General features: G+C 47.9%; 5 protein-coding genes across 5 annotated transcripts; 3 read left to right on the top strand and 2 right to left on the bottom strand.

Annotated features, from left to right (window-relative positions):
* Positions 1 to 185: 185 nt before the first annotated feature.
* On the bottom strand, positions 186 to 1,765 carry F4812DRAFT_252035 (uncharacterized protein). Its single transcript, XM_047930740.1, has 3 exons — positions 1,510 to 1,765; positions 1,334 to 1,448; positions 186 to 1,284 (listed from the first exon to the last, which is right to left on the bottom strand). Exons 1-3 carry the CDS (start codon positions 1,537 to 1,539, stop codon positions 413 to 415), a joined length of 1,017 nt encoding a protein of 338 aa, XP_047785655.1. The 5' UTR covers positions 1,540 to 1,765; the 3' UTR covers positions 186 to 412.
* A 1,620-nt stretch (positions 1,766 to 3,385) lies between these two features.
* On the top strand, positions 3,386 to 4,115 carry F4812DRAFT_252072 (uncharacterized protein). Its single transcript, XM_047930741.1, has 2 exons — positions 3,386 to 3,757; positions 3,820 to 4,115. Exons 1-2 carry the CDS (start codon positions 3,561 to 3,563, stop codon positions 4,082 to 4,084), a joined length of 462 nt encoding a protein of 153 aa, XP_047785654.1. The 5' UTR covers positions 3,386 to 3,560; the 3' UTR covers positions 4,085 to 4,115.
* A 1,228-nt stretch (positions 4,116 to 5,343) lies between these two features.
* Positions 5,344 to 8,820, top strand: F4812DRAFT_251983 (uncharacterized protein). The gene is made up of 3 exons (XM_047930739.1): positions 5,344 to 5,930; positions 6,001 to 7,616; positions 7,672 to 8,820. The coding sequence occupies exons 1-3, from the start codon at positions 5,537 to 5,539 to the stop codon at positions 8,509 to 8,511; spliced, it is 2,850 nt and encodes a 949-aa protein (XP_047785653.1). The 5' UTR covers positions 5,344 to 5,536; the 3' UTR covers positions 8,512 to 8,820.
* A 1,607-nt stretch (positions 8,821 to 10,427) lies between these two features.
* F4812DRAFT_463873 (4-aminobutyrate aminotransferase) lies at positions 10,428 to 12,047 on the bottom strand (the record flags this gene model as incomplete). The annotated part of the gene is made up of 2 exons (XM_047938279.1): positions 10,428 to 11,634; positions 11,731 to 12,047. 2 exons carry the CDS (start codon positions 12,045 to 12,047, stop codon positions 10,428 to 10,430), a joined length of 1,524 nt encoding a protein of 507 aa, XP_047785652.1.
* A 9,140-nt stretch (positions 12,048 to 21,187) lies between these two features.
* F4812DRAFT_251924 (uncharacterized protein) lies at positions 21,188 to 22,993 on the top strand. Its single transcript, XM_047930738.1, has one exon. The coding sequence runs from the start codon at positions 21,330 to 21,332 to the stop codon at positions 22,743 to 22,745; it is 1,416 nt and encodes a 471-aa protein (XP_047785651.1). The 5' UTR covers positions 21,188 to 21,329; the 3' UTR covers positions 22,746 to 22,993.
* The last annotated feature ends 126 nt before the right edge of the window (positions 22,994 to 23,119 follow it).

Raw genomic sequence — 23,119 nt, 5'->3', positions numbered from 1 at the left:
GTTGGTAAATGCCCAAGCCAAAAAAAAAAAAAGGCGAACCGAATTTTAACTGTCCGCCTGGCCGTGCGCCGTTTTAGAATGGAGAGTATTGAGCCGGGTTGGAAGTTAACAAAAAAACAAAAAACCAACACTCTCGCTAGAAGCGGAAGGAGGAAAGCAATATAATGCAGATAGCCGCCGCCCAGCAGTAAGAACAGAATAAGAAGCCGTGTGGGGTATATCGTGAAGCAGTATCCTATCCTTCCCGAAGACGTGAAATGCCTAGAAACGTATAAGGGATGTTATTTAATCCCTAGAAGCTTTGCAAGAAACCAAAAAAAACCCTTTCCCTCTATGAGCCCAAAATACCCGAAAAGGGGATCGTGACACCCGTATGACCAAATTGGTCGTCTAAATATACTGCACTCTTCTTTTAACTCCGATTCGATACCGTGGTTACCGGGGGGTGGGCGTCTTTTAGTGGTTCTGGGATACTTCGCGACCTATCTCTATTCGGGAATATGGGATCAATCATAGCCCTATTGGATTCGTACGGATGGGAATTTCGTGGCGATGGCGGGAAAGGGGGCGGATGAAGAGGCTGCTGCGTTCGAGGTTGTAGAGGAGGAAGTCCATGTAAGGTATCATGTTGCTGCTGCTGTTGTTGTTGCTGCGTGTGTGGAGGATGCGGTGATGATCGTGAATCCAAGGCGAGTGACCCTCGATCTCGAGGTGATAAGTTGGCCCTTTCTACTTGGTCGATGGGTTCCGGGAGGGCACGAGGCGTGTCCGTGGTCGAAGCCGGCGAAGCTAAGGGGAAAGAGAGATTCCCTTGTTGCGGGCTGTCGACTGCACCAAAGCCTCGTTTTCTCGATTTCTGGTCAACCGGGTTGCTCGAAATTTCGTATCCAGGTGAGGATGCGTATTCACGTTGGGGTTGAACTGCGATGGGGGCTAGAGGAGCCGGTGTGATGGGCGCATACTCCACTACCCGCAAATAGGCCGAGCGAGCTTGGGCTTCCTTGTCGGCCTTGGAAGGCCGACCTCGCTTCTTGCCTGTCAAAGTTACAGGCGGGCTGATGCTAACTGGTACGGCAGGTGGATAACCATTTAAAGGGCGGCGCGGCTGGATGATACGCGCTGGAGCTAGAGGAGGCTCGATAGGGGCCATCATCGCCTGCCTCTTTGCGGGGTGTTCGGCCAGATCGCTTAGGGACTTGCGCTTGGAGTTTGTTAAGTTCGGCGGCGGATATTTAGTCTGGAACATGTTTTCGACCGCACCGAAACACTGATTCATATTGCGGCCTGTTATCATTAGGGGAAGTTCTCATTGAGGCAGACCGGTAATACATACCACCGGGGAGTTGCATCGACATCCAGTTCGGCTCGACCTGGTGAGCCTTGATGAAGTCGACAAGGGTAGAGACATCTATAGTGCTGACTTTAATCATTTCACCTAAGACGAACCGCTATAACATGCAGAAATTAGTTACTCTGAAGACAGTATCGTGGTAGCCAGACAAATTTTACCTTCTCGTCGTCCGAAAACGTAGTATCCATTGTGAGCGACTACGTCTGACACCGGCAAAGACGATTTATGGGGGGGAGGGGGGAAGGAAGACAAGGAATATGCCAGCAGAGCTGCGAGAAAGTCATTTGAATGCAAAAATGGTCCAAGATATCAAACTTGGGAGGCAACTCGTCGTAAGGCAGATGCTGAAGCGGCGTAGTGTATTGAACTGCGATAGACGCCTACTATGCCCGAAGTCCTAGGCCATCAGGTGGCAGTGATGGGCTGGGTAAACTTCAGATAGCAGGGTGGGTGATGTATGGCGCCGGGATGCTAGGTAGGGTAAGGGAGGGCGCGGGAGAATCGCAAGAGGGTAAAGAGACGCGCGCAAAAAAGGCAAAAAAAGGAAAGAGAGAAGAGTAGGACACAAGCGCGCGTCTTAGGCGAAGAGAGAACCAAGCAGTAAAGCGAGCGTGTCTCGGTTGAGTAGGTTGACTAAACCGTTAAGTTGTACAAACGAGGGAGTATGAGCCGTGGTCGTTAAGAATGCGCGGCGATCTCCTAGGTTGCGTTGCGTCTACAAGGGTAGCGCAGTGGAACAGGGTGTGGTCTCTTTTTTTTTCTCTTCTGTTAACCAGGGCCTCCTTGGGTACGTCCGTATTGTACATCTGAGAAAAAGGCCGGGAGGGCAAAAATAATAATAAATTGTTAAGATGGACTTGGATTTCCCCCCTAGTCTGTCTTTGTCCAAAAAGAGTCCCGAGCTTCACGCCATCAGGCGAGTGGCCCTCGCAGAAACCCAACATGTAATAAAACCAAGCCAAACTTGGGAAAAAAATAAAAAATAAACTGATCTTATTAGCGACGAGGCGCTGGTGCCGAATTTTCTTTTTTCCCTTCCCTAGGTTTAGGTACTTTGTATTGTCCCTCCCAATCTCCTTGCGTCTGCTGCCAGCATATGTATAATTCCCGAATTCAGAAAAGTTCATCCAGCTTCCGCATGAGTCGTAAACTGCGGCACTAGATCGAGATAGACAAGCGATCGGTATAGTTGCTGGCTCTAGTGCTGGCCGTACCGTTCTCCCAAGATCTGGGTTCGGAGGCTTTCCTGGCTCACCTTAGGTCCTTAGCCCATGCAAGAAGCACGAGCATGAGCACGGACAAGAGAGATGTGAGCTTGCGAGACGCGCAGATTTGGTGTAGTGCCGCCGCTACTAGCCAGTAGGCCATATGCTGAAAACATATGCCATTAAGGAAGTATCGTGCATAACCATTGCAACCATCACGATTTCGGCTCGATAGTTGACTGGACATGTCGATATGCAGCTCTCTACCTCTTGCAGATGGGCAAATACATCCATGTCGTTGGCTGTAAGCCAATCCCGCTGACCACTTAGACAAATCGGGTCGCCTGACTAGGCTCTTCTTGCATTGGGCTGGTAAGAATCGAGAAACATTGAATCTCGTCCTCCCTCATAGAGGCTAATTCCCACATTCCCACACCACCATAACCACCATAACCACCATCATTCATCATCATTGAGAGGTCCTCCTGTTAGTAGTGGTAGTCTTGTTCTACACCGCCAAAGTGCAATAGCAAAAAGAAGACCAACGGATTAATGGCGGGAGATGTAATGTGATCGAAAAGGCAACGAAATAGTATAAGCCCATAAGCACGGAACTGAGAAATCCCATTAGCTCCCGTGCAGCTAAAGAGCATTTCCTAGGTGGATTTTAAATCTCATTGGCCGTCCTTCCCTGCCTCCGCTCGCTCGTTTTTGTAGTAGCTCTCGAAACCATCTCCGCTCTGCGGTAGCGACCTCGTCGGGGGTCGCTTGACTGGCCGAGAGCTGCTGAATTCTCGCCAATCGCAGTCGCGGGGAGGTGCTCCTAGAGCATTCCCACGCTTAGCGACAAGCACAGATCAGGAGTTCGTTACATATGACGAGCTGTTAGCCGCGAAGTCCGGATAGGGATTGTAGTTGATCCATCCGCAATTATATAAAAGATGCTAGATGTCCTATGCCTTCGAGCATAAGATCTATGCATTTTCTCGATTTGAGGAATTGAAATGCATCTTCTTCTTTTTTTTTTTTTTCTTTTCTTTCTACAACCTGGGGATTGCGTAGCTCCGGACGTCAGGCCTTTATATATATACCTAATGTATGCTGCTCCGACACCCATACCGCCTTTTTCCTACCTCAACTTCAGGCTCTGTTCTATGCATAATGAGTTGGCAATTCCTCATAGGGGGACCCACCCACTCAGGTATAACCCGTCATTGTTCGCATACCAGAGATCCTAGACGTTGATCTTGACAACGATGCAAGACAGTTCGATAAGAAGGAAAATATTTTCCTAGCGTCCGGCCTATGTTCATCATATAAGTGCTGGACGCTATTACGTATGTCAAGGTCGAGGGGGGGACCCGACAGCTGTCCCTTGGACCTTGAATCCCTTTGTTGCAACCATCACCGCGACTTTGCAGGTCTTGATATTACTTGTACAACGTTCCATGTCGATTGGCCCGGTTCTAAAGATTTGAATCTAAATTGCTCGGACTTTGCTGGATGCGAGAATGGGGTGGTTCGATGATTCACATCTTGCGCCCTCTCGATCCCATAGGTCCTATAGGTGTCCCAGAGCTTTTACCATTGTCATTCACTGTTCTTTGACGTGGAAGCTATGATGACAATTGGTCGTGTTTCCGGTATGAAACCAGGATGTCGAGTGCGTATAACAGGTAATTGATGAGAGCAGCATGACCTATTCTGCTTCCTTTTCTCTCTCTTTTTCTTTTTCTGGTTTTTTTGAGGTGCAGAAGTAACCATAATCTTGACAGCTCCGGAATACTCGTGTCTGTCACATACTATACATACCTAACCCACCTTCAAAGACAAGGAGCATTATTATAATCTAGGGAGACCTGAGATAGGTAATGACAACAGCAGCAAGAGGAACAACATCACTTGTATGTCTTCAAGGTTTGTGAAAAGTATGATTTAGTTTGCTATTAGTTGCTACTCATCTGAAGCTTAAAAGTGCAAGTACCTCTATTGCTTCATACTGATATATGAGAATATTACGTGCGAACTATTCCCCAATAAGCCGTTATTAAGGTTTATAGATACGTGGTTAGATACTTGCCCTTAGCAAAAAGTTTATTCTACATCTGCGACGCCAACCCACGTAACCTCTGCATTATTTCGAAACTGGCTGGACAGGGCATGTACGGGGGGCAGTGCTGTACAAAATACCATGTTATACCATGTTATACCGCTTTATATAACGCTAAGGACCAATGGTTAGTGGGATTAGTGGGATAAGTGAGTGGAAATAGTGGGACAAGGCCGGAAACCGTAGGCATCGGATAATTGAATTCTGCCCCCCGAATTTACAAAGGCTGGCGCGCCACGCTTTCACCTTTCACGTACAGTGCAGCGCTTTTCGCAGGCTGGGGGAGTGGATGTGTATTGAGTACTTCCAGCACCTTTTCATTTGGGAGGAAAGACGCAATCTGCAAGCAACTCTTTTTTTTTTTTCGGCCATGACAGCGCCGTCACAATATTTTCTCATCTTCGCAACTTTACCAACGAACTTACCCCAGATGCCAAAACTTTGTTGTTCTTATATGGTCAGCGCATGTTCAAAGCCGTCTTGATAAGAAGATAAATTGGCGAATTATTCGCTAGCAATGTCACAGACGCCGTACACGAGATAGCACCGATCTTCCGCCCTCTCACCTAAGTTTCGTTCATCTTTCGTCCTTAATCTACTTTTCCCTCTTTACCTTGTTCGCGCCCTTGTTCGCCCTCTTCGCCCTTCTCGCCTTTCTTACCTTTGCTCTACATGTTCGCGAACGAGACATTGGAAACATTGGAGTCGCGTAACCCTGATAGCCTCCTCGAAAGCCTATCAAATTCGATACATCTCTTCCTGCAGCGTATCCAACCAACCAATTGTACCATCTTCCAACATAATTCTATTCATCCACTACCTGCTGCATTGTGACAACAGGAAAGAAGAGCCTCTTTTGGCTTTGTCGCCATGATGGAAGATGAGGAGCGTATTAAGGATGGCTTAGAAAGTCTTGCTGTCGACCCTGCACCCGCCTCGGAGCAGATTGTCGTGAAGAAGGAAAGTGACAGTACTACTTCGTCGCCAAATGCTAGCAAAGATTCCCTAACAGGGAGTTTATCACCTGATGATGTGAAAGATCGTAGTGACAGTGCATCTACTCCCGACGGACACCCCCCCAAACTCTCTCGAAAGGCGTCTCGCAAAATGGCGGCTCCACCGGCTCAACTTTACAACGACTTACCTGACGTTACCTCGGAGTCTTGCAGTCATTTCCAGTTGATCCCGGACTGTTTATACGGTTCCAAAGCTCTCGGGTCGACAGAGCATGACGCGCTTGATTGCGACTGCAGCGAAGAATGGCGTACGTACTACATACATATCCTCCTAACTTTGTTGGCGATGTCTACAGAGCACTGACAGGGATTATTTAGGGGATGGCACGAACCATGCCTGCGGTGAGGATTCGGACTGCATCAATCGAGCCACCAAGATGGAATGCGTCGATGGTGATTGCAACTGTGGCGATGGTTGCCAGAACCAACGATTCCAGCGCAAGCAGTATGCTGACGTCTCGGTAATTCGGACCGAGAAGAAAGGTTTCGGCCTACGAGCAAACGTATCTCTAGAAGCTCATGACTTTATTTATGAGTATATCGGAGAAGTTATCAACGAGCCAACTTTCCGAAGGCGGATGCTCCAATACGACAAGGAAGGCATTCGCCATTTCTATTTCATGTCACTAACAAAAAATGAATTTGTAGATGCTACCAAAAAGGGTAATCTGGGTCGCTTCTGCAACCACTCTTGCAATCCAAACTGCTATGTAGATAAATGGGTGGTAGGTAGCAAGCTTCGCATGGGCATATTCGCCTCGAGGAGGATTCAGCCTGGCGAAGAACTGGTCTTCAACTACAACGTGGACAGATACGGAGCCGACCCTCAACCCTGCTACTGCGGGGAACCCAACTGCATTGGTTTTATCGGTGGCAAGACACAGACCGAGCGCGCAACGAAATTGTCCGACGCAACCATCGAGGCTCTCGGAATTGATGACGCCGATGGCTGGGATACTACAGTCGCGAAGAAGCCCCGCAAGAAGAAGATTACGGAAGACGATGAGGAGTACGTTAACAGCGTACAAGCTCGCGGGCTGGATGAAAAGGATGTCACCAAGGTCATGGCTACGCTCATGCAGTGCAAGGAGAAGTGGATTGCAGTCAAATTGTTCGAGCGTATCCAGCGCTCTGATGACGACCGGGTTCGCAATCGAGTTGTGCAAATGCACGGATACCAAATTCTGAAGACCGCGCTCAACACGTTTATGGACGACAATAACGTAGTTCTTCAAATCCTCGATATCCTCTACAAATTCCCTCGCTTGACTAAAAATAAAATATCCGATTCCAAGATCGAGTCGACTATTCAATCGCTGACAACATCCGAGCATGAAGATGTCTCTGCGGAAGCTACGCGACTATTGGACGAATGGAGCAAATTGGAGGTCGCGTACCGGATCCCCCGAAAAAAGCTGGACCCGAACGCCCAGCCAACAGCTAATGCGCAGTCTGTCAACTCCTTCGAAGAACGTCGCGCAAATCGTCCCGAAGAGCCACTTATCAAGAGTGTTTTTACGCTTCCCGAGAACATTCCTAAGGGGCCACGTAGTAATATTCCTCAACGAAATCCTAACTACTTTAATAACCAGCGTTTTCGACGTCCTCAGGGTCAGAACTTGCCCCCGGGCTGGTTTACCGCCACCGATAAGCGTGGCAACTCGTACTACTACACCCGGACTGGTATCACGACATGGCAAAAGCCGACTGCGCCACCCGAGTCAGGCCCCTCACAACCCAAGGGACCATCCAAGGCAGCCCAGGAGCAGAAGACGTTGCAAGACATCATCGATTCTGTCACCAAGCCGGAAAATGTACCCAGGCGATCAGCATCACAGACTCCGCAGACTAGCAGCACTCCAACCCAGGAGCCCAAGAAGGAGAAATGGCGTTCTTTGCCAATTGAGAAGCAAATGAAGATCTACGAAAATACGGTAAGCATTGCGTTACTCTATAATTTGGCGCTACTGGATTGCTGATTATACCCAGCTTTTCCCTCACGTAAAATCCGTCGTGGATAGGTTTCATAAGAAGCTCCCCAAAGATGATCTGAAGAAGTTCAGTAAGGAGATTAATAAGAAGCTCGTTGCGTCTGATTATAAGAATAACCGTGTGGATGATCCAACCTCAATTTCCGAGAAACAGCAGAGGAAGGTCAAAGAATACGTCAAGGATTTCTTTAACCGCGCAGTTGAGAAGTACAGGGCTCGCGAGCAGAAGAAGACCGAGCGGACTAACGGGCACAGCCACTCGCAAACAAGTCAATACGCCGATTCCACCGCAACGCCGGCAGCCAAAGACGAAGATATCGTCATGACGGATGACGAAGGGGTCAGCTCGACTCCCGGCAGTCTCGATCGTAAACGAAAACGCGAGGACGATGTGTGTGACTCACCCAGCTTAACCCCTTCTGAGCCACCTTCGATGAAGCGTGTTAAGGAGGATGAGGGCGATGTCCCGAGTCCTCCGCCTCCGCCTCCTCCGCCACTTGACGGCGAAGCTGGGATGGACATCACGAGCGGATCAGATAAGCTTGGAGAACAGGACAGGCCCTTAGGAGAGAAAGAAGAAGAAGCACAGCGTGTAGCTGCCGAAGTGGAACGACAGAAGCTTCGAGAGGAAGAGGCGGCGCTTGAGCGAGAGAACGAGCTTAACATGCTCGCTTTCGAAAGGGAGCAGCACGATAAGCTGGTAAACGGCAATAACCATATTGCACCAGAAGGACTTCCCCAACCCCACGAAAACGCAAACGGTGGATTAGACTCGGTGGGTGAGGACGGAACTCCAATTCAGCACAGCGCTAGGAAGCATGAGGTTATGAGCCACTAATATAATATGCCTATAACTGCTTCCAGATACTCACTTCTCATTAGTGGGCTCAGGGGTGCTAGGCCATATCCGTTGTCAACTTCCAACCGGCCCCGTCAATCGAACCATTTGGGATAGTTCTCTACAAGAACCCCATATCCATTAACATATTACCTATATAAGCCTTAGCCATCGTCTCACTCACGACATGTATCATTGACCTTTTATAATCTCTACCTCTACCTCGCACACTAGCAACTCGATTCAATTCTAAGGAAGGGTGTTACTCTGATTCCTTCAACTTTTCTTTTTCATTATGCTTATACAAAGGTGTTTATGATTGCATTTTCCCGGTCAAAAGTACGCGGTTTTAGGGGTTCTGGTTCATTCGGTGGCGTTCAGTAAAGGGCCAGTTACACTTTGTTTGCATTTCAATCATCCACCATCGCCAGGTCGCGGAACAACGCACAATTAAAGGAGTGGTTTTTTTTTTCTTCCAAATTTCGGAGAGGCGGCATATCATGTAGTCGATTAATAGGGGCAAGGCCCCGGGGAGGAAAAGAAGGGTGAGGCTCGGCTCGCCAGATGTTACGGTTGTGGCCGGCCACCCCAGGGGGTACCTGAACAAGTGAGGAGATGTCACACTAATACGCACGTACTTCCCAGGGTCTTCATTTCAGCATGTGGCTGAGTTGGAAGTGACAAGCAACAACGGCAAACGGTAGTCGAGCTAGGTCTTTGTGCCATAATAGAGAAGGGAAAGTGGGCAGCAACAACAACAACAACAGCTGGGATTTTTGTGGTCCAGTATATACCTCTGGTGATCCATACCACCACCATCATCATCCATCCTGTCAATAAAAAGGGACAAAGGGGCTACTTCTTCGCGAGAGAAAGATAGCCTCAGTTCGCAGTATCTTGTGCAATCGAGTCTTCTGATGTATGAAAAGACGAGGTGCCTAACCTAGTCTAGTGGCTTTGCTTATGCTTTTTTTTTTCTCTCTTCCGATTTGACAGGTTTCGACTGACTATGTTCACTTCATCGAGGACTTGCGGGTGTGAATGAATATGCGCTGCTGTGCTTTTTATAGATACCTAGGTAGGTAGGTAATTATATTTGAATTCGATTGCCAGCAGGGTATTAAGCAGGTAGGTAGGTTAGTCTCAAGTCTTATGATTCCTAAAGAAATGCTACCTACCTCCTATGCAATCTATGATGACGATGACGACGACGACAATAAACTAGCATCTGAATTCCGTCTTCCAGTTCAAGCTCTGTCTTTCCTTTCCTTTCCCCTCTCTCCTCTAAATAAATCTCATTTCATCTCATCTCATATCCCCCCCCAACACACACACACAGAGTCCGTTCCTCTTTACTCCCTCTCTCGCGTGTTAACCTACCTATCTATCCTCTCGAGCATCCCGTTAATTGACGACAGAAGCCTTCTTCGTACACAAGTCGCAGGGTAACACGGAAATCAAATACAAGCAAATATTACGTAGGTCCGTACGTAAAGGCAGGTAAGGCAAGGTAAGGTATTGCAAGCGTGGAGGTGATATTAGCACCACCCGGACCAAATATACCTAATCACTCAGCCACCCTCTTCGGTATGGCCCTTCCACCTTTCCCCCCGTCTCTTCTCTTGCTTGCATTCCCCTCGTAAATCCATACCATAACATACATATCATTAGGTTAGGTACGTACCTAGGTATGTATGTACGTATCTGACTAACGTATCCGAAAGCCGTCCCATGAGTTCTAGTCATATTAATTCGCCCTTCCCCTCCCCCCTTCTGTAGGTAGTTTACTTACTTACTTACTTACTTCCCTACCTTAGGTAGTTTAAAAGACCCAAAGAACTCGATTCTAACAGAAAATCATATCGCCAGCAACCAAACAAGCAGCCAATCATCCATCCGTCCACTCATTCATCCTGTCAGCTCGAAACGACCTTCTCCAGCGCCTCGACCAGGATATCAGCATGGTGCTTCTCGAAGATAAGCATGGGCCTCAAGCGGACGGCGGTCTCGCCGCTGCCGCCGATATTCACGCCGAACTTCTTGGCCTTCCTGAGGAAGCCGTCGCGGTCCGGGTTGTCGAAGGCGATGAAGGTGCCCTGGCCCTTGCCGCGCAGGTTCGCGAACTGGCCCGGGTATTTCCTGGACAGGGCCTCGAGCTTGCCGTAGAGGTAGTCGCCCACGCGCGCCGTGTTGCCCACCAGGTCGTGCCGGTGGATCTCATCGATGATGGCGCGGAAGAGCAGCGCGCGCGCCGGGTCGCCCATCCACGTGTTGAACTGCCGGTAGGGCTTGTTGGGCCGCAGCGTCGGGTCCCCGTAGTAGAACCCGGCCGTCTGCGCCTTCTTGCTGAACGTCACCATGTCGGGCGGTTCGGGCAGGTCCCAGTGGTCGTGCGCCCAGAACTTGCCCGTCGCGCCCACGCCTGTCTGCACCTCGTCGACGATCAAGAGAACCCCGTGCTTCTTGGTCAGCGCGCGTAGGCCGCGGAAGAAGGCCGGCGAGGCGTGGTTGTCGCCGCCCTCGGACTGGATGGGCTCGACGATCACGGCGGCGGGGGGCACGTGGTAGTTTTTGATGAGGTGTTCGACCTCGGCTAGGGAGTCGGCTTCAGCCTTTGCGTTCTCCTCGGCGTGCTCCTCGAGGGGGTACTTGAGCTGGGGGAAGGTAGCGTGGGGCCAGTCGAAGGCGGGGATGTCGAGCTTGTGGATGGGCTTCGACCTGGTGGTGGAGAGGGTGCCAAACAAGCGGCCGTGGAAGGCGGTCTTGAAAGACAGGATGGAGAGCTCGGACGCGCCCGGGGATTTGTTCAGCATGGAGGACTCCAACTCTTCCTCGGTGAACTCGACGGCGGGGCCGCCCCGGTCGCGTTGACGTCGCCACATGAAGGCTGCTTTGAAGGCCGTCTCGTTCGCATCCGATCCGGCCATGCCCGTGAAGACCTGGTTAAGTCCCTTGGGTGCTACCTTGAGGATACCAGTCTCCAAGACCTCGGCCCAGTCGTGTGAAGGGAAGTTACCCAAAGCAGGTCGGTTGATGAGTGCCGTCACCATTTCCGGACTTTCGGCAGCTTTCCTGAGAACCGGGTTGTTGTACCCGACAGGTATCGAGGCAATTTGAGCGTAACTTGATAGACAAACGGTTAGCTTTTACCAAGTTGGTGGGAAGATGTAGGTTGTAGTCCTTGCTATGCACTAGGTAGGTAGGTAAATAGGTACTTACACATCGAGCAGAGCATTCCCATCCGGATCGACGATGTAGTTCCCCACGCTCTTGGTATAGTCGGCGAGCATGTTTAAACTTCGGGTGTCGAAGACCCGAGTTAATTTGGTGATGTATTCTTTGGATGCCAGACCGGGGATCTCCGTCTTCAGCACGGGACGGTCTGGCTCGCCAGGAATAAAACTCGAAGCCATCCTGGCACCGGATACTGCTAGACTCCGCGAGAAAGGTAGTCTCGATATCGTCGTAGCGGACATGGATTTGGAAGCAGAGGTAGTGAGGGGTCGCAAGGTGACTCCGTGGCGAAGAATACCCATCTTTGTGATTTATATCCGGACTTTGGGTTCTGTCTCTCACTAAAGGCCAAATCACGAGGAGAGGGTAAAGTACAGGTAGGTAGATTGGGAGGAGGAGGAGGAGGAGGAGAGGTTTAAAATTAGTCGTCGTCTATGCCACCTCGAAAGAGAATTGTCCTACCTCGACACAATTCGACAATTCGACAACAAAGAAAGAAGGAGAGAATGTCCGAGGGGGTCCAACCTGATTTATTAACACTGCAGGTGGTTTAAGAGGAAGGCAAGGGAAAGGGAAAGGGAAAGGGGACTCCGATGGCATAATACGTAGGTACCTAGCCTACCTAGGTACCAGGTAGGTAGTAAAGCTTAAAGAGCTTATCAAGAGCTTCTTATCGGTTCGTAGCGGCCGAATCCCAGCAACCCAAGCTTTGCGGGGTCCTCAAAACCCGGCCGTGATTGGACAATGAATCGGTTGCCGGTTACGTCAGCGATATCCGGTCTATACTCGTTTACGTAATGATGCGTTTCCCGGTCCTATCATTGGACCCTTTTTACCTCCCCAGCTCCCACCTACTTTGCCCCGCACACCTGAACAAAACAGACCCGGGTCCCGTCGCCGAACCCCCCAGCGTCCCGGCTCCTGGAGCTTGGGAGAAAAAGAAAAAGGCAAAAGCTCGAAATTGGCAATTACGCAATTCGGAAGGTCCATGCGATATCGACTCCACTAAAAACAACATTCCCGACATCGCTGCTGCTAATCCGACATTTTCGATACCACGATGAGGTCTATAAGAATCGTACCTACCTATCTTTTACGGATTGAGATAGATATTTGTAAATATATTTGGTATGTATTTGGTTTTGAAGAGGGGCAGATCCGTTTTTTGAGAAGTGATGGAAAGATAAAGGTGCATACCTGGTACCTACCTAGAGGTATATATCATATGTTACCTACTTGCAGACAGCCAATAGCTGCAGATATAAGTAAGTTGCAATTCCGGGTTACCGGTTATATCTCACAAATGCAGTTGCCATATGCATGCAACGTGGTAAGAGAGTTGACTACATTTAGATTCTGCCGTATTCTGCTGTATTAGGTAGGCTGCGTCATATAAAGGAGAAAGGGGTCCAGGGGTTCTTCTACAACATAACATATCCTGAAGATCTCTATTATATCATAGCTTTTTCACTACCAATTAACACATGATACGACGGCTTATATAATTACAATCATCGTCAGTGCCTATATCATAAAAATGCTACATGTTTTATAGGTATCTTAAGATTATTGTTACAAGTGTAGGTAGGTATAATAGTACGAAGCCATATGTTCGATATTCAAACCTGGTGTTTTGACATAGGCCGTGATATAGGCAAGAACCAGAATTTATAGAGATTTAGTTTACATTAATCGGTAACTAATTTCCCACCAAGTAATCAAGCCTGGTTTGAAATGCTGTCCAACAAGCTATTAGTTTAGGTACCTAACTATGCCCATGTTTCTCCCATACACTTTCAAGTACCACCTATCTTTCAGATTGTCACGATACGGCTAGGTGAACCCCTAACGGACCATCATTCATGTGTATAAAGGAGTTAGGGAGGGAGATCTTTTGTAGCCTCTTCTCCTCTCCTTATGTAACAACGATCCTGTCTACCAGATCTTTGACGCAGGTCGGCTAGCACGATTCACACATTCATCGAGGTATACGACTTTTTGACCGGATCGTTTGGCAAGGGCTGTTACGTATAAGTTACCAGGAAGTAAGATCAAATGGCATGGAAACAGCCAAGTTTTCCGCGAGCAACCTTAATATAAGAGGTAGCTATAAAAGCTTGTGGCTATCCAATGATACCACGAGTGTCGTTTATTCCAGCAGTCTAATGTAGAACCCCGAGATAGGTTAGGTTGGAAGGGGTCTTTAGGATGGGAAAACAACATACGAGGTTCGATGAGGAACCATCCGCTCGGGTTAGGAAAATGAAAGACATATGGCCAAGGCTACCTTGACCTTAGGTATAAGGACGATACATTTACAACCATTACCTATCTATCTGTTGGATATCGGTTACGATGGCTTCGAGTCGGCGTGGCAGAGGAAACAGTACGTATGGCAGGGTCGATGGATATAAGGCAATGAACCAGTCGCTTAGGGCCGTACATGATAGTTGGCAGGGAACGGGATGGCTAATACCTAGACCCCTAGCTGTCGTGCGTTGCATATAACGGAATTGTACTCCGTATCTATCTGGCCTAATGTAACCAATGCAGAATGCGTATTTGAGTAACTTAGGTAGGTAGCAAATCATCACGAACTGGGTGGCTAAGTACTAATAGAGGTGTTACCTAGGTAGGCACCTAAGGTACACTAGATGATGAGATGCTCTCGACACCCTCCATCTCTTCTAAAACCCACTTGTAAGTTTAGATAGGCTCTAAACAATCTTCTTTTCCATTTCTTTCTTTTCTCTCTTCTCCTTGCTATTTCCACTTCCGGGCCCTACCCCCTTTTGTGCGGAGAATTCGTATTCGGCATTTGACTTAAGCAGGTAGGTATGACGAGGTCAAGGCTGAAGAGACGACGTCTATTAGATACCAAGGACTAGCTTAGGAACTGTCAGTTGGGTGTAGGTACTGTCCAACCATACCCTCTCGAATAAGACATTCAGAGCCTAGTAAACTTTCAAAGGAATAATGACTTTGTGCCACCGGAGATAACCAGGAATATGATTAACTACACGTTTATAAGCCTAGATGCGCTAATGCTATGGTTTTCGAAAATAGTTTAAAGATCCTTCTCGGGTGCTCAACTACCCAAAGGAGGTAGTCATATGTATAATTCACTCGCTAGGAATACATTAATTTCATCCATTACTACACTACCTAAGTTAGCAGAACTAAACATACTACTACTAGTAGAAACATGATATTGATTTATTACCTAGGTTACTCTTATCCAGAGACTAATTGAAGGTATGAGAGGCTTGCATACCACTACTTCCCCATTGGCTACCCTCATATCAAAGGAACGTGGCTGCTATCAAGTCAAGCGAGACTTACATTGTAGTAAACGCTCAGCAACGGAAATGAGAGAACATCAGCTCCAGCCTCACAGCCTTAAACCCCGCCATCTCCTACCCTACCTAACCTGTCTACCCACGAGCTTGACCAGGGGGTTCACAATCGCAAACTGAACAAACATGAATGCGCATGGTGGGCAGCTGAAAGCCCTAGGCGCAAAGGTAGGTATAATGCCTTATATGTATGTACGCACGACGCGTGCCGTCTCCTACATGGAACCAATCGCAACCCCCTGTTGAACTGCACGCGATTCCTACAGCAGCAGCAATAGCAATAGCAAGCTCATTACGTAGGTATTTTACAATACATATCACTCGCAGCGCTATTTACTGCCAGGTATTGTATGTAGGTAGGTATGTACTATGTAAACTCCAACCTGATCTGTCAGATTTCTTCATGTACAGGTAGCACGTTATTTGCGCGGATCCGCCCGCAGCACGTAAGAAAAAAAGTCCTACATACATATCTACATACTACCCTATCCTTACCTATCCTTACCTATCCTTAGTTAGTACATAATCTGAGACGTAGTACGAACCAATCAGGGCGTCGGTGTACCTGATTCCCCCCCCTTCTTCTTCAACGGACGGCATATGGAACCTCACGGCACTATCGACTACCACCATCAACCACCGCCGACCATTATCAATCATCAGCCATCATCCATTGCGAAGGATCGTAAGCTAGGCCGTAATCTGATTAGTCCCCACGGACCGTTCGGAAATTTGATTATAACTAAATTTTTTGTTTTCTCTCTCTTTTTTTTTTTTTTTTTCGAGAATTAATACCTAGTACCTAGCAGCTATATGTAGTATGATATAGACTATAGATAGATTCAGGGACCATGGCACAGCAACCAACCCACCCACCTAACGACTGGGGAAAGGAAGGAGAAAAAGAAGAAGGGGAAAAAGAAGCGAAAACGTTGGCCGCGTAAGAACCGTTCTCCACGATCCCGGACCCAAGTTGTGAAACGAGATTAGGTATTGTACGAGATTTCTAACAACCTACTTATGTAAGGCGGCACCTGGGCATTAACTGCTAAATTACCTCGTGGGAAGCTTGGGCCGACTCTGCCGGGTTTCCTGGTTCATATGAAACTTCCGATATATCAAGGTAGATAGCGACTTAACATTATGGGCATTAATAATCAGGCATTATCAGTACCTAGTATTATTATTATTTACTTTCCCTTTTCCCAAAATCCGTCTTGGGAAATATGTTTACCTAACTCCTTATTGGGTGGGTGCCTTACATAGTAGTATAAACAAAAGAAGCGTGGACTCGAACTACCTAAGGTGGGTAGCTCGGGTAGGGATATACGATGAAGATTTGGAATACCGACGACGACAACACTAATTACTACTGACTGCGACAATTACCTTCTACCGCCGTCTAGTGTCGCAAACTAGTATGCTATCATACTAGTATAACGTTCCGGTCTTATGCACTGCCGCGGCCTAGACCGCCCTAACGCAAGAGAAGACATTAGACGTCGGTGAAAAAGGAAAAGAGCAAAAAAAAAACCTCTTCTTGACCGTCTCCTCTCGGCCGGCTAGGCTTAGCCAGCCGTAGTGAGGTATATACATATTTAGTCCCGACCGACGAAAAACCTCCTAAGATTAGTACGATGCTATGTGTTAGCACTGCCGAAGAACATGGCAAAGCGAAATTGCGGTGGATCTTAGGGTTGAGTAGGGCTGCTAGCCTGCGCGGCTTGGGCTCCATTTCTACAAAGTCTTTGCCTGCCTAGGTAGTGTATGAGTGTAGGAGCGTATGAGGTAGGTATGTATGAGTATGGGTGCCTGAGTATGGATGTCCCCGGCTTTTTTTTGAGGCTCAGATCGCGAAACGATCTTATTCAACTACCTAAATTATAGATGAAGCAGTGAAGAAGAAGCAACAGGAGTAAAAAAAGGGGAGAAATTACCACAACTTTGACATGTGGTAATTATCCTAGCATGTAGATACCTAGATGCTCGCTATATTGTCTCAGAAGGGAAGTCGACACCCAGGTCAAGTTTACTATGTAAGAGATACCTACCTAGTTAGGTATATAGGCATGAATTATACACATGTCTACCTACCTATCTTCCAAGGGCGTGACAGGTATGACACGTGAACCCCACGAAGCTGTTGCTCGGTGATGATGGGCTTAGCTAGTAAGTAGCTAGGTAGCTAGCGGACCATCGCACCGGAACAAATACACGACGTCCGACTACTACCTAGTACTTGTGGCACTCGTTCAGATCCTCTTCAGATCCTGCGTTCGGCCGATGGCGCTCGCCGCTCGGCGGTGGTGGACCTGCTGTTAGGTAGCCTCTTTGCCCCTCCGACTAGGTAGGTAGTTAGTTAGTTAGTTACCTGCTAGAGCGCCGGGTGCGAAGATCTCGATGATTTTCCTTGATAGGTATTGTACCTATGATACCTTATGTAGGTGGGTGGGTAACTGATGGAAGAACTAAACCGTGAGAATTGCCGTACGGGTAGATAATATTAGAACACCTGAACTCGGAGATTCTTGTATATTCGTTAGGTGGTGGGTGGGTGCATCTTTTATTGAATGTTTATTTCCCTCGACATGGAATGGATGATTATCCAGGTATTTAGTAAATATATGTCCTCGTGGGCATATTTTGGTATTATACCATGTACTATGTAAAATATGCCGTGTTAGTTTGGCAACTTGAGGCGATATTGCTGACATGCCGGTGAGAGCTGTGCTACTATGCAGAGAAGATGTCAACATGTTGGGCTTCGCATGGGCTATCCTTGATCCGGTAGCACCGAGTCGATACCTATCACGCCGGCTCATACCCATTGTGTCCATGAAGGCATATAAGAAAATTGTAGGCTAAGAATTCTCGGGATGTGACTGTGACTATCCAAGCAGCCGGGAAGGAGGTTATGAACGGGGGCCATCTTCAAGATGATCAATTCCATACCTACATAGGTAGGTACCTACCTAACCTATAGGTACCTGAACAGGTACCGTAAAAGAAGATGATGGTTAGGGCAGATTCGAGCGGTCAGAAATCTGGGCCAAATGGGTCAAATGGGTCAAATCAAGCGTGCTAAAAAGCTAGGCGGACCTGGCCAGCTTGATTCAAGCCGTGGCTCTGGGCTCGAATAGTCTAGAAGCTCATTGGCAGAAAATCTCGTTCGCATCGGAGATTATTTCGTTTCTCCTTGTCGGGCTAAGTTAAGTATCTGCTACGGTAATGCTGATCGCCCAGGGGGGGGTGGAGAGTCAACACTCCCAAGTTCCCAAGTTGTCATTCTCTCCCTTGCATTGCGCATATGCAAAATATTCTCGTGTGCTCTATTAATAAGTCGAATTCATCGTCGTCATCATTCTGATTTAGCAATCTTGTAGTACCAATAGGAATTTTGATACCTACCTAGGTATATTTTAGTCAATTGCTTCGTGATTTCGTTGGGGTTTAAATATGTCGTCTTTTATATCGTTTCACGAACTGTTCAGCCATCATTATCGTCATGATGGTCAAGTAGGTTAGGTAGGTACCTACCTAAGGTACCTACGTGGTAAGCTGGAAGTTATCAGAAACCCATGATCCCACCGGTACATATGAAACGAGTCATGGGGCGGGGAACTGTTTCTTTCTTACCGGGGAAGACTGGGAATAGGCACTACGGTGCTATGGCACAGCTAGGGAGACGCCAATGTTCTTACCACAGTTTTATCTAGTGTGAGCCTGTAATAGCTGGTGAATTATCCATGCGTCACATCATTCATCTGATAATGATAACAATGACCCTGGTTCGTTGGGTTTATTCTTTACGAGAATCTTGGAATGGATATGAAGTCAGGAAGAGAGAAAACAGAGAGAAAGTGTCTGGTATGAGACTACGTAGTAGTCAGTTAATGGGCGAGGTCATAGCAAACAACGATACCCCTGGCATGAGAATGACAAACCATCGTGATCAACAACCGTATCACGATTGGAATACCAGTTGTTGGAATACCAACTAAATGCGCAAGAAGGTGGAGAAACAAAGGCCTTAGGGCTTTTGCTGCCACCGTTCGAAGAGTTGTCACTTCTATGGAGATAGAGAGGTCCGCGAGGCCACGCCAGCAAGTGGATTTTTTTTTCTTCACGGACCCATTTCCCATAACGTCAACCCCAATACTACCGGGGCTTTTCTTAGCGAAAGTTGAAGAGAGACCACCAAGTTTTCTGTTGTTATTAGTCATGGAACAGTACCTAGTAGTAACAATAAGAACAATAACGATCACTAATAATACTAGTAATAAGAAGAAGCTATTTCCGCTTACCGATGCTGGTTTTGAAAACAAATTTTTATTTTTTTCGACTCCCTTTTTTTCCCTTTCGTTTTCTTTCTCTTGGCCCTCAGGTCAGAGCGTCAGACAAGCTTACTTTTTTCATATTCCTTCGCCGCAATTCTTACGATCCTTCCATATTGGGTACCCAAGCAGGCTGAGTACTTCAAAAGACTCATTCCATTCGTCCTTGGATACGGCGGTACCTGCGTCCCTTTTTTATCCACTACCGAGGACCATTAACGAAAGTCCGGGACCTCGGACAAATTGACCTATCTAGTTTCAATATACTCAAACAAATCGTATTCGTTGTCGTGGACTAGGTAAAACGTCCTAAGAAGCTTGTCAGGGATCAACGTGGTTTCAATTGGAAACTGTCATTAGTGGCATTGATATTCAAGGGGGGATTGAGGCTTGAGGTTCAAACGTTCAAACGGTAGAAAGCTGCAAAAAAGAAGAAAGCCAAAAGAAGCAACAGTTACGAGAAAAGAAAGAGAGAAAAAAAAAGGGTTACAAGTTGGGGGCTGAATAAAACAGGGACTGAGATCGATCCTCGCCAGGGCCACCCTTCCAGTATCATAGAAGTCAAAGCTGCAAATCATATTGGTTAATTCAGCCCAACGGAGCCAAGCCAGGTACGAATCCTGTCAGCCTATCCGCAGTCTTGTCCAACGGTAGATTCCTACCTATTCAGCGGCATTAGCCATCGCAAAGGAGGGGCAGATACGGGGTCGCCTCCCGGGTGTCTCGCCTTCATGATAGGCTGTTATATCTGCATACCCCTGCCAACATCTCCAAGAGGAGAAGAGAAAAAAAGGTTTCCCAAAACGACGGGAATACAAGGGTCGTGTCCCGTCTGTCAAGGTATCTGTCTGTATGTGTTGTGTGCATCCTCATCCATCCAATACGACCTACACCAACATAGGTACGCGACAATTCCTCAGGACGCGTCCCACCGGTTCTTTTCTTTTATTCTGACTGGTCCGCCGTATAGCAAACAAGCCCCTCTTTCGACTCCGTCCCATTCTCTCGGCCCTCTACTTCTCTGTCATCCCATCCTGTCCTGTCCTTCACCTCATACCTTGGGAACCTACAACTAATATTATATTTTCTTCCTTATGCCCCCTTGCCAATTTTATAGACTAGGCGACCGGTAATACCGCCCTCCACCTTGGTCCCGTCATCTCCATTCCTCCCCGTTTATTCCCTCGCTCACCTATATACATTAGGTACATCCCTAACCTAACGTACATACATACATACACACATACATTACATCCATATCACGGCCTTAGGCCCGCCACTCGCTTACCCTAAATTCGCTTGGGCCTCTGCTTTGCTTTCACTAGCCCGGCAAATATAGACCCTCTTTCTCTATCAAAAGAGGTTCTGCACTTCTCCGGGACACATCGCCTCATGTATATCCCGGTTGGTCTGCTGCATCTACTATATACTAACGACCTGCCGACACGGCTATCGACTGCCCTGGCCGCCAATTCTTTTGTCTCGGACCATCGTGCTTCTCTGCTTGCAGCGGCCCGGTCCCTTTACCGTCACCTTGGTATTCAACCCGGGCAGTATCATCTGGGGCACTCTGGTAAATTCAACTTTGGACCTCATCGACAGGAGGTGTAATCTACCAGAGCCTCAGCTTTTTTGCGACTCTGGCTTTATCTTAGCCAGCAGGAATAAGAGACAAGCGCCGCCTTGTGTTGACTTCGTTGCTGGTTTCTTAGACGTTAGTGGGCCTTGCTGCCCCTAACCGATACACCGACCCTTAGTGTGCGTCTACGCGCATATTTCGACTCATCTTAGACGACTTAGAGTCGCTCTACCATCGAAATATTTCGATACAACAGGCTTGGACTTCCATGTGCTAGCCTAGTCTTAATTCTACCCACGACATTCGTTTGAAAAAATGGCAAGAGCTCGTATCATCGGAGCTTCTCTGGGTGCCGTTGCTCTATTGGCAACGGCATCTGTCCTGGCTCTTGAAGTCATCCTGGCTCAAGGGCTTTGGGAGTCGACCTCACCGGCGCGAATCGCTGCCGTTGTCGCCTCGGCGTTCGAAATAATAATGCTCATACTACTAATCATCCTTTTTGCTAAATGTGTTGGGACTGGGATAGAGTTTGGTATCAGAAGGTCTAATGGGGTCTGGTTTGCGTTGGGACTTGTTGCCGGCGTGCTGGCAACTACTGCGTCCGTTGTGACACTGGTAATGATGGGAGGATTGGAGGGAATGCCTGAAATGATATTGCAAACACCGCTGACGAATTGGCGTGTTGGGACTTCAGTCGCACTCGTCTGCGCTTTCGTCGGACAGCTCGTTTTCATCGTCGTTTATTTTGTTACCCATCGACTGCCAGACTCTGAGCAGGCACTGTCACTTCATACTAACGAAGATAGCTCTCGACACTTGCCGAGACACATTAAATCTATCCCTTACGATCGAACGGTGCCTGCTACGAGTCAAACGACGATCGGAAAACGCACATTTGATTATCCAACCCCGCCTGGCTCGAGCGGTGGCCGATCGGTGGCCGAGACCATGAGCTCCATTCGGACTTCTGTTTCTCAAGCCGTACGTCCAATTGGAGCCAGTACTAGGCTCCTTTCGTCAACTTCCAGACCCGGACGTCGCGCCGCTTCCATCGACTCAAATGGGTATCGAGAGCGCGTTAGCGTAAACGGATCGGAGGATGGGTTTGATTCTTGGGATACATCCTCAGTCGACACTCAGAGCCGGCAATTAATCGTGGAAGCTAGCCCACCTATTCGGTCTGGTCGATTTCTGGAAACCATACCCGCAAGCCCGACAACCAGTCGAAGCCCCAGCCCCGGAAACGCCTTGGATTTCGAGCCTCCAAATCCTAATCGTAATCGTAGGAGCCGGAGTTACAGTCCGATTCCTAGACCGCATCATGAGCGCAGCATGACGCCCCAATCGATCTCGGGCGAGCTACATATTCATCCTCTCTTCCGATCTGACTCCCCGGTACCTCCGCCTGCAGTCACCCCTGGAACTGTGGTTGTTGCCGCACCTAATGCCGGGCAGGTTATTTCGGAAAAGTCTCTTAGTCGAATGCGCAGCAGTAGTCAAATAGCAGGACCGAGCCCCCTGAGCCGACAAGGTAGTTACGACAGTTTCCGCAAGACGCCAAGCCCCAATACGGATCGTCTTCGTGTAGAGGACCTAGCGGAAGAGAGGAAGATGACGCCTCCGATTCCTGATTGGATCCTGAACGCTGGCTCAACGACAAGCTTGTCCGACTACCAGTCAAAGAAACAGCGAGAGCGCGAAGTTTCAGAAGAAGCCTCGAGTATCGACTGATGGCAGCTATGACTACTACCTATTGATGATGATGAATATGATTCGGAACTCTTTATTAGAGGCTTTGGAATGTGGAATCAAGGTTTTGGGGGGGACTTGGGAGATACCATTGTCTGTTTTTTTCTTCTTCTTTTAGCGAGGCGTTGCACTACCTTTTCAACCTTGGAAAAAAGGCTCTGTTAGGTCTCTCCCTACGAATGCGAGGAGATAGAAGATAGATCTCAAGAGTGAGAAATAAATAAGTAAAAAACAATAAATAAGATTAGTCTAATTTTCTTCTTTGGATGTGAGCGAAGTGACTTTAAACGAGCTTGAGCTGCTGATTCAACGTAAGATGATATATACATTGAGGCCATTAAGAACTTTAGACAATT

Source organism: Daldinia caldariorum (genome assembly GCF_022478825.1).
Source record: "Daldinia caldariorum strain CBS 122874 unplaced genomic scaffold F4812scaffold_28, whole genome shotgun sequence".
Classification (NCBI taxonomy): domain Eukaryota; kingdom Fungi; phylum Ascomycota; class Sordariomycetes; order Xylariales; family Hypoxylaceae; genus Daldinia; species Daldinia caldariorum.
This window is presented reverse-complemented; position numbering and strand designations above follow the sequence as displayed.

Bases quoted from the DNA above. Each gene is read 5' to 3' on its own strand.
- F4812DRAFT_251924 (XM_047930738.1), top strand. From the start codon at position 21,330: ATGGCAAGAGCTCGTATCATCGGAGCTTCTCTGGGTGCCGTTGCTCTA.
- F4812DRAFT_251983 (XM_047930739.1), top strand. From the start codon at position 5,537: ATGATGGAAGATGAGGAGCGTATTAAGGATGGCTTAGAAAGTCTTGCT. The intron at 5,931-6,000 runs GTACGTACTACA...GGGATTATTTAG, and splicing joins CGACTGCAGCGAAGAATGGC to GGGATGGCACGAACCATGCC. The intron at 7,617-7,671 runs GTAAGCATTGCG...GATTATACCCAG, and splicing joins TGAAGATCTACGAAAATACG to CTTTTCCCTCACGTAAAATC.
- F4812DRAFT_252035 (XM_047930740.1), bottom strand. From the start codon at position 1,539: ATGGATACTACGTTTTCGGACGACGAGAAG. The intron at 1,449-1,509 runs GTAAAATTTGTC...TGCATGTTATAG, and splicing joins CGTTTTCGGACGACGAGAAG to CGGTTCGTCTTAGGTGAAAT. The intron at 1,285-1,333 runs GTATGTATTACC...TAATGATAACAG, and splicing joins GTCGATGCAACTCCCCGGTG to GCCGCAATATGAATCAGTGT.
- F4812DRAFT_252072 (XM_047930741.1), top strand. From the start codon at position 3,561: ATGCATCTTCTTCTTTTTTTTTTTTTTCTTTTCTTTCTACAACCTGGG. The intron at 3,758-3,819 runs GTATAACCCGTC...CAACGATGCAAG, and splicing joins AGGGGGACCCACCCACTCAG to ACAGTTCGATAAGAAGGAAA.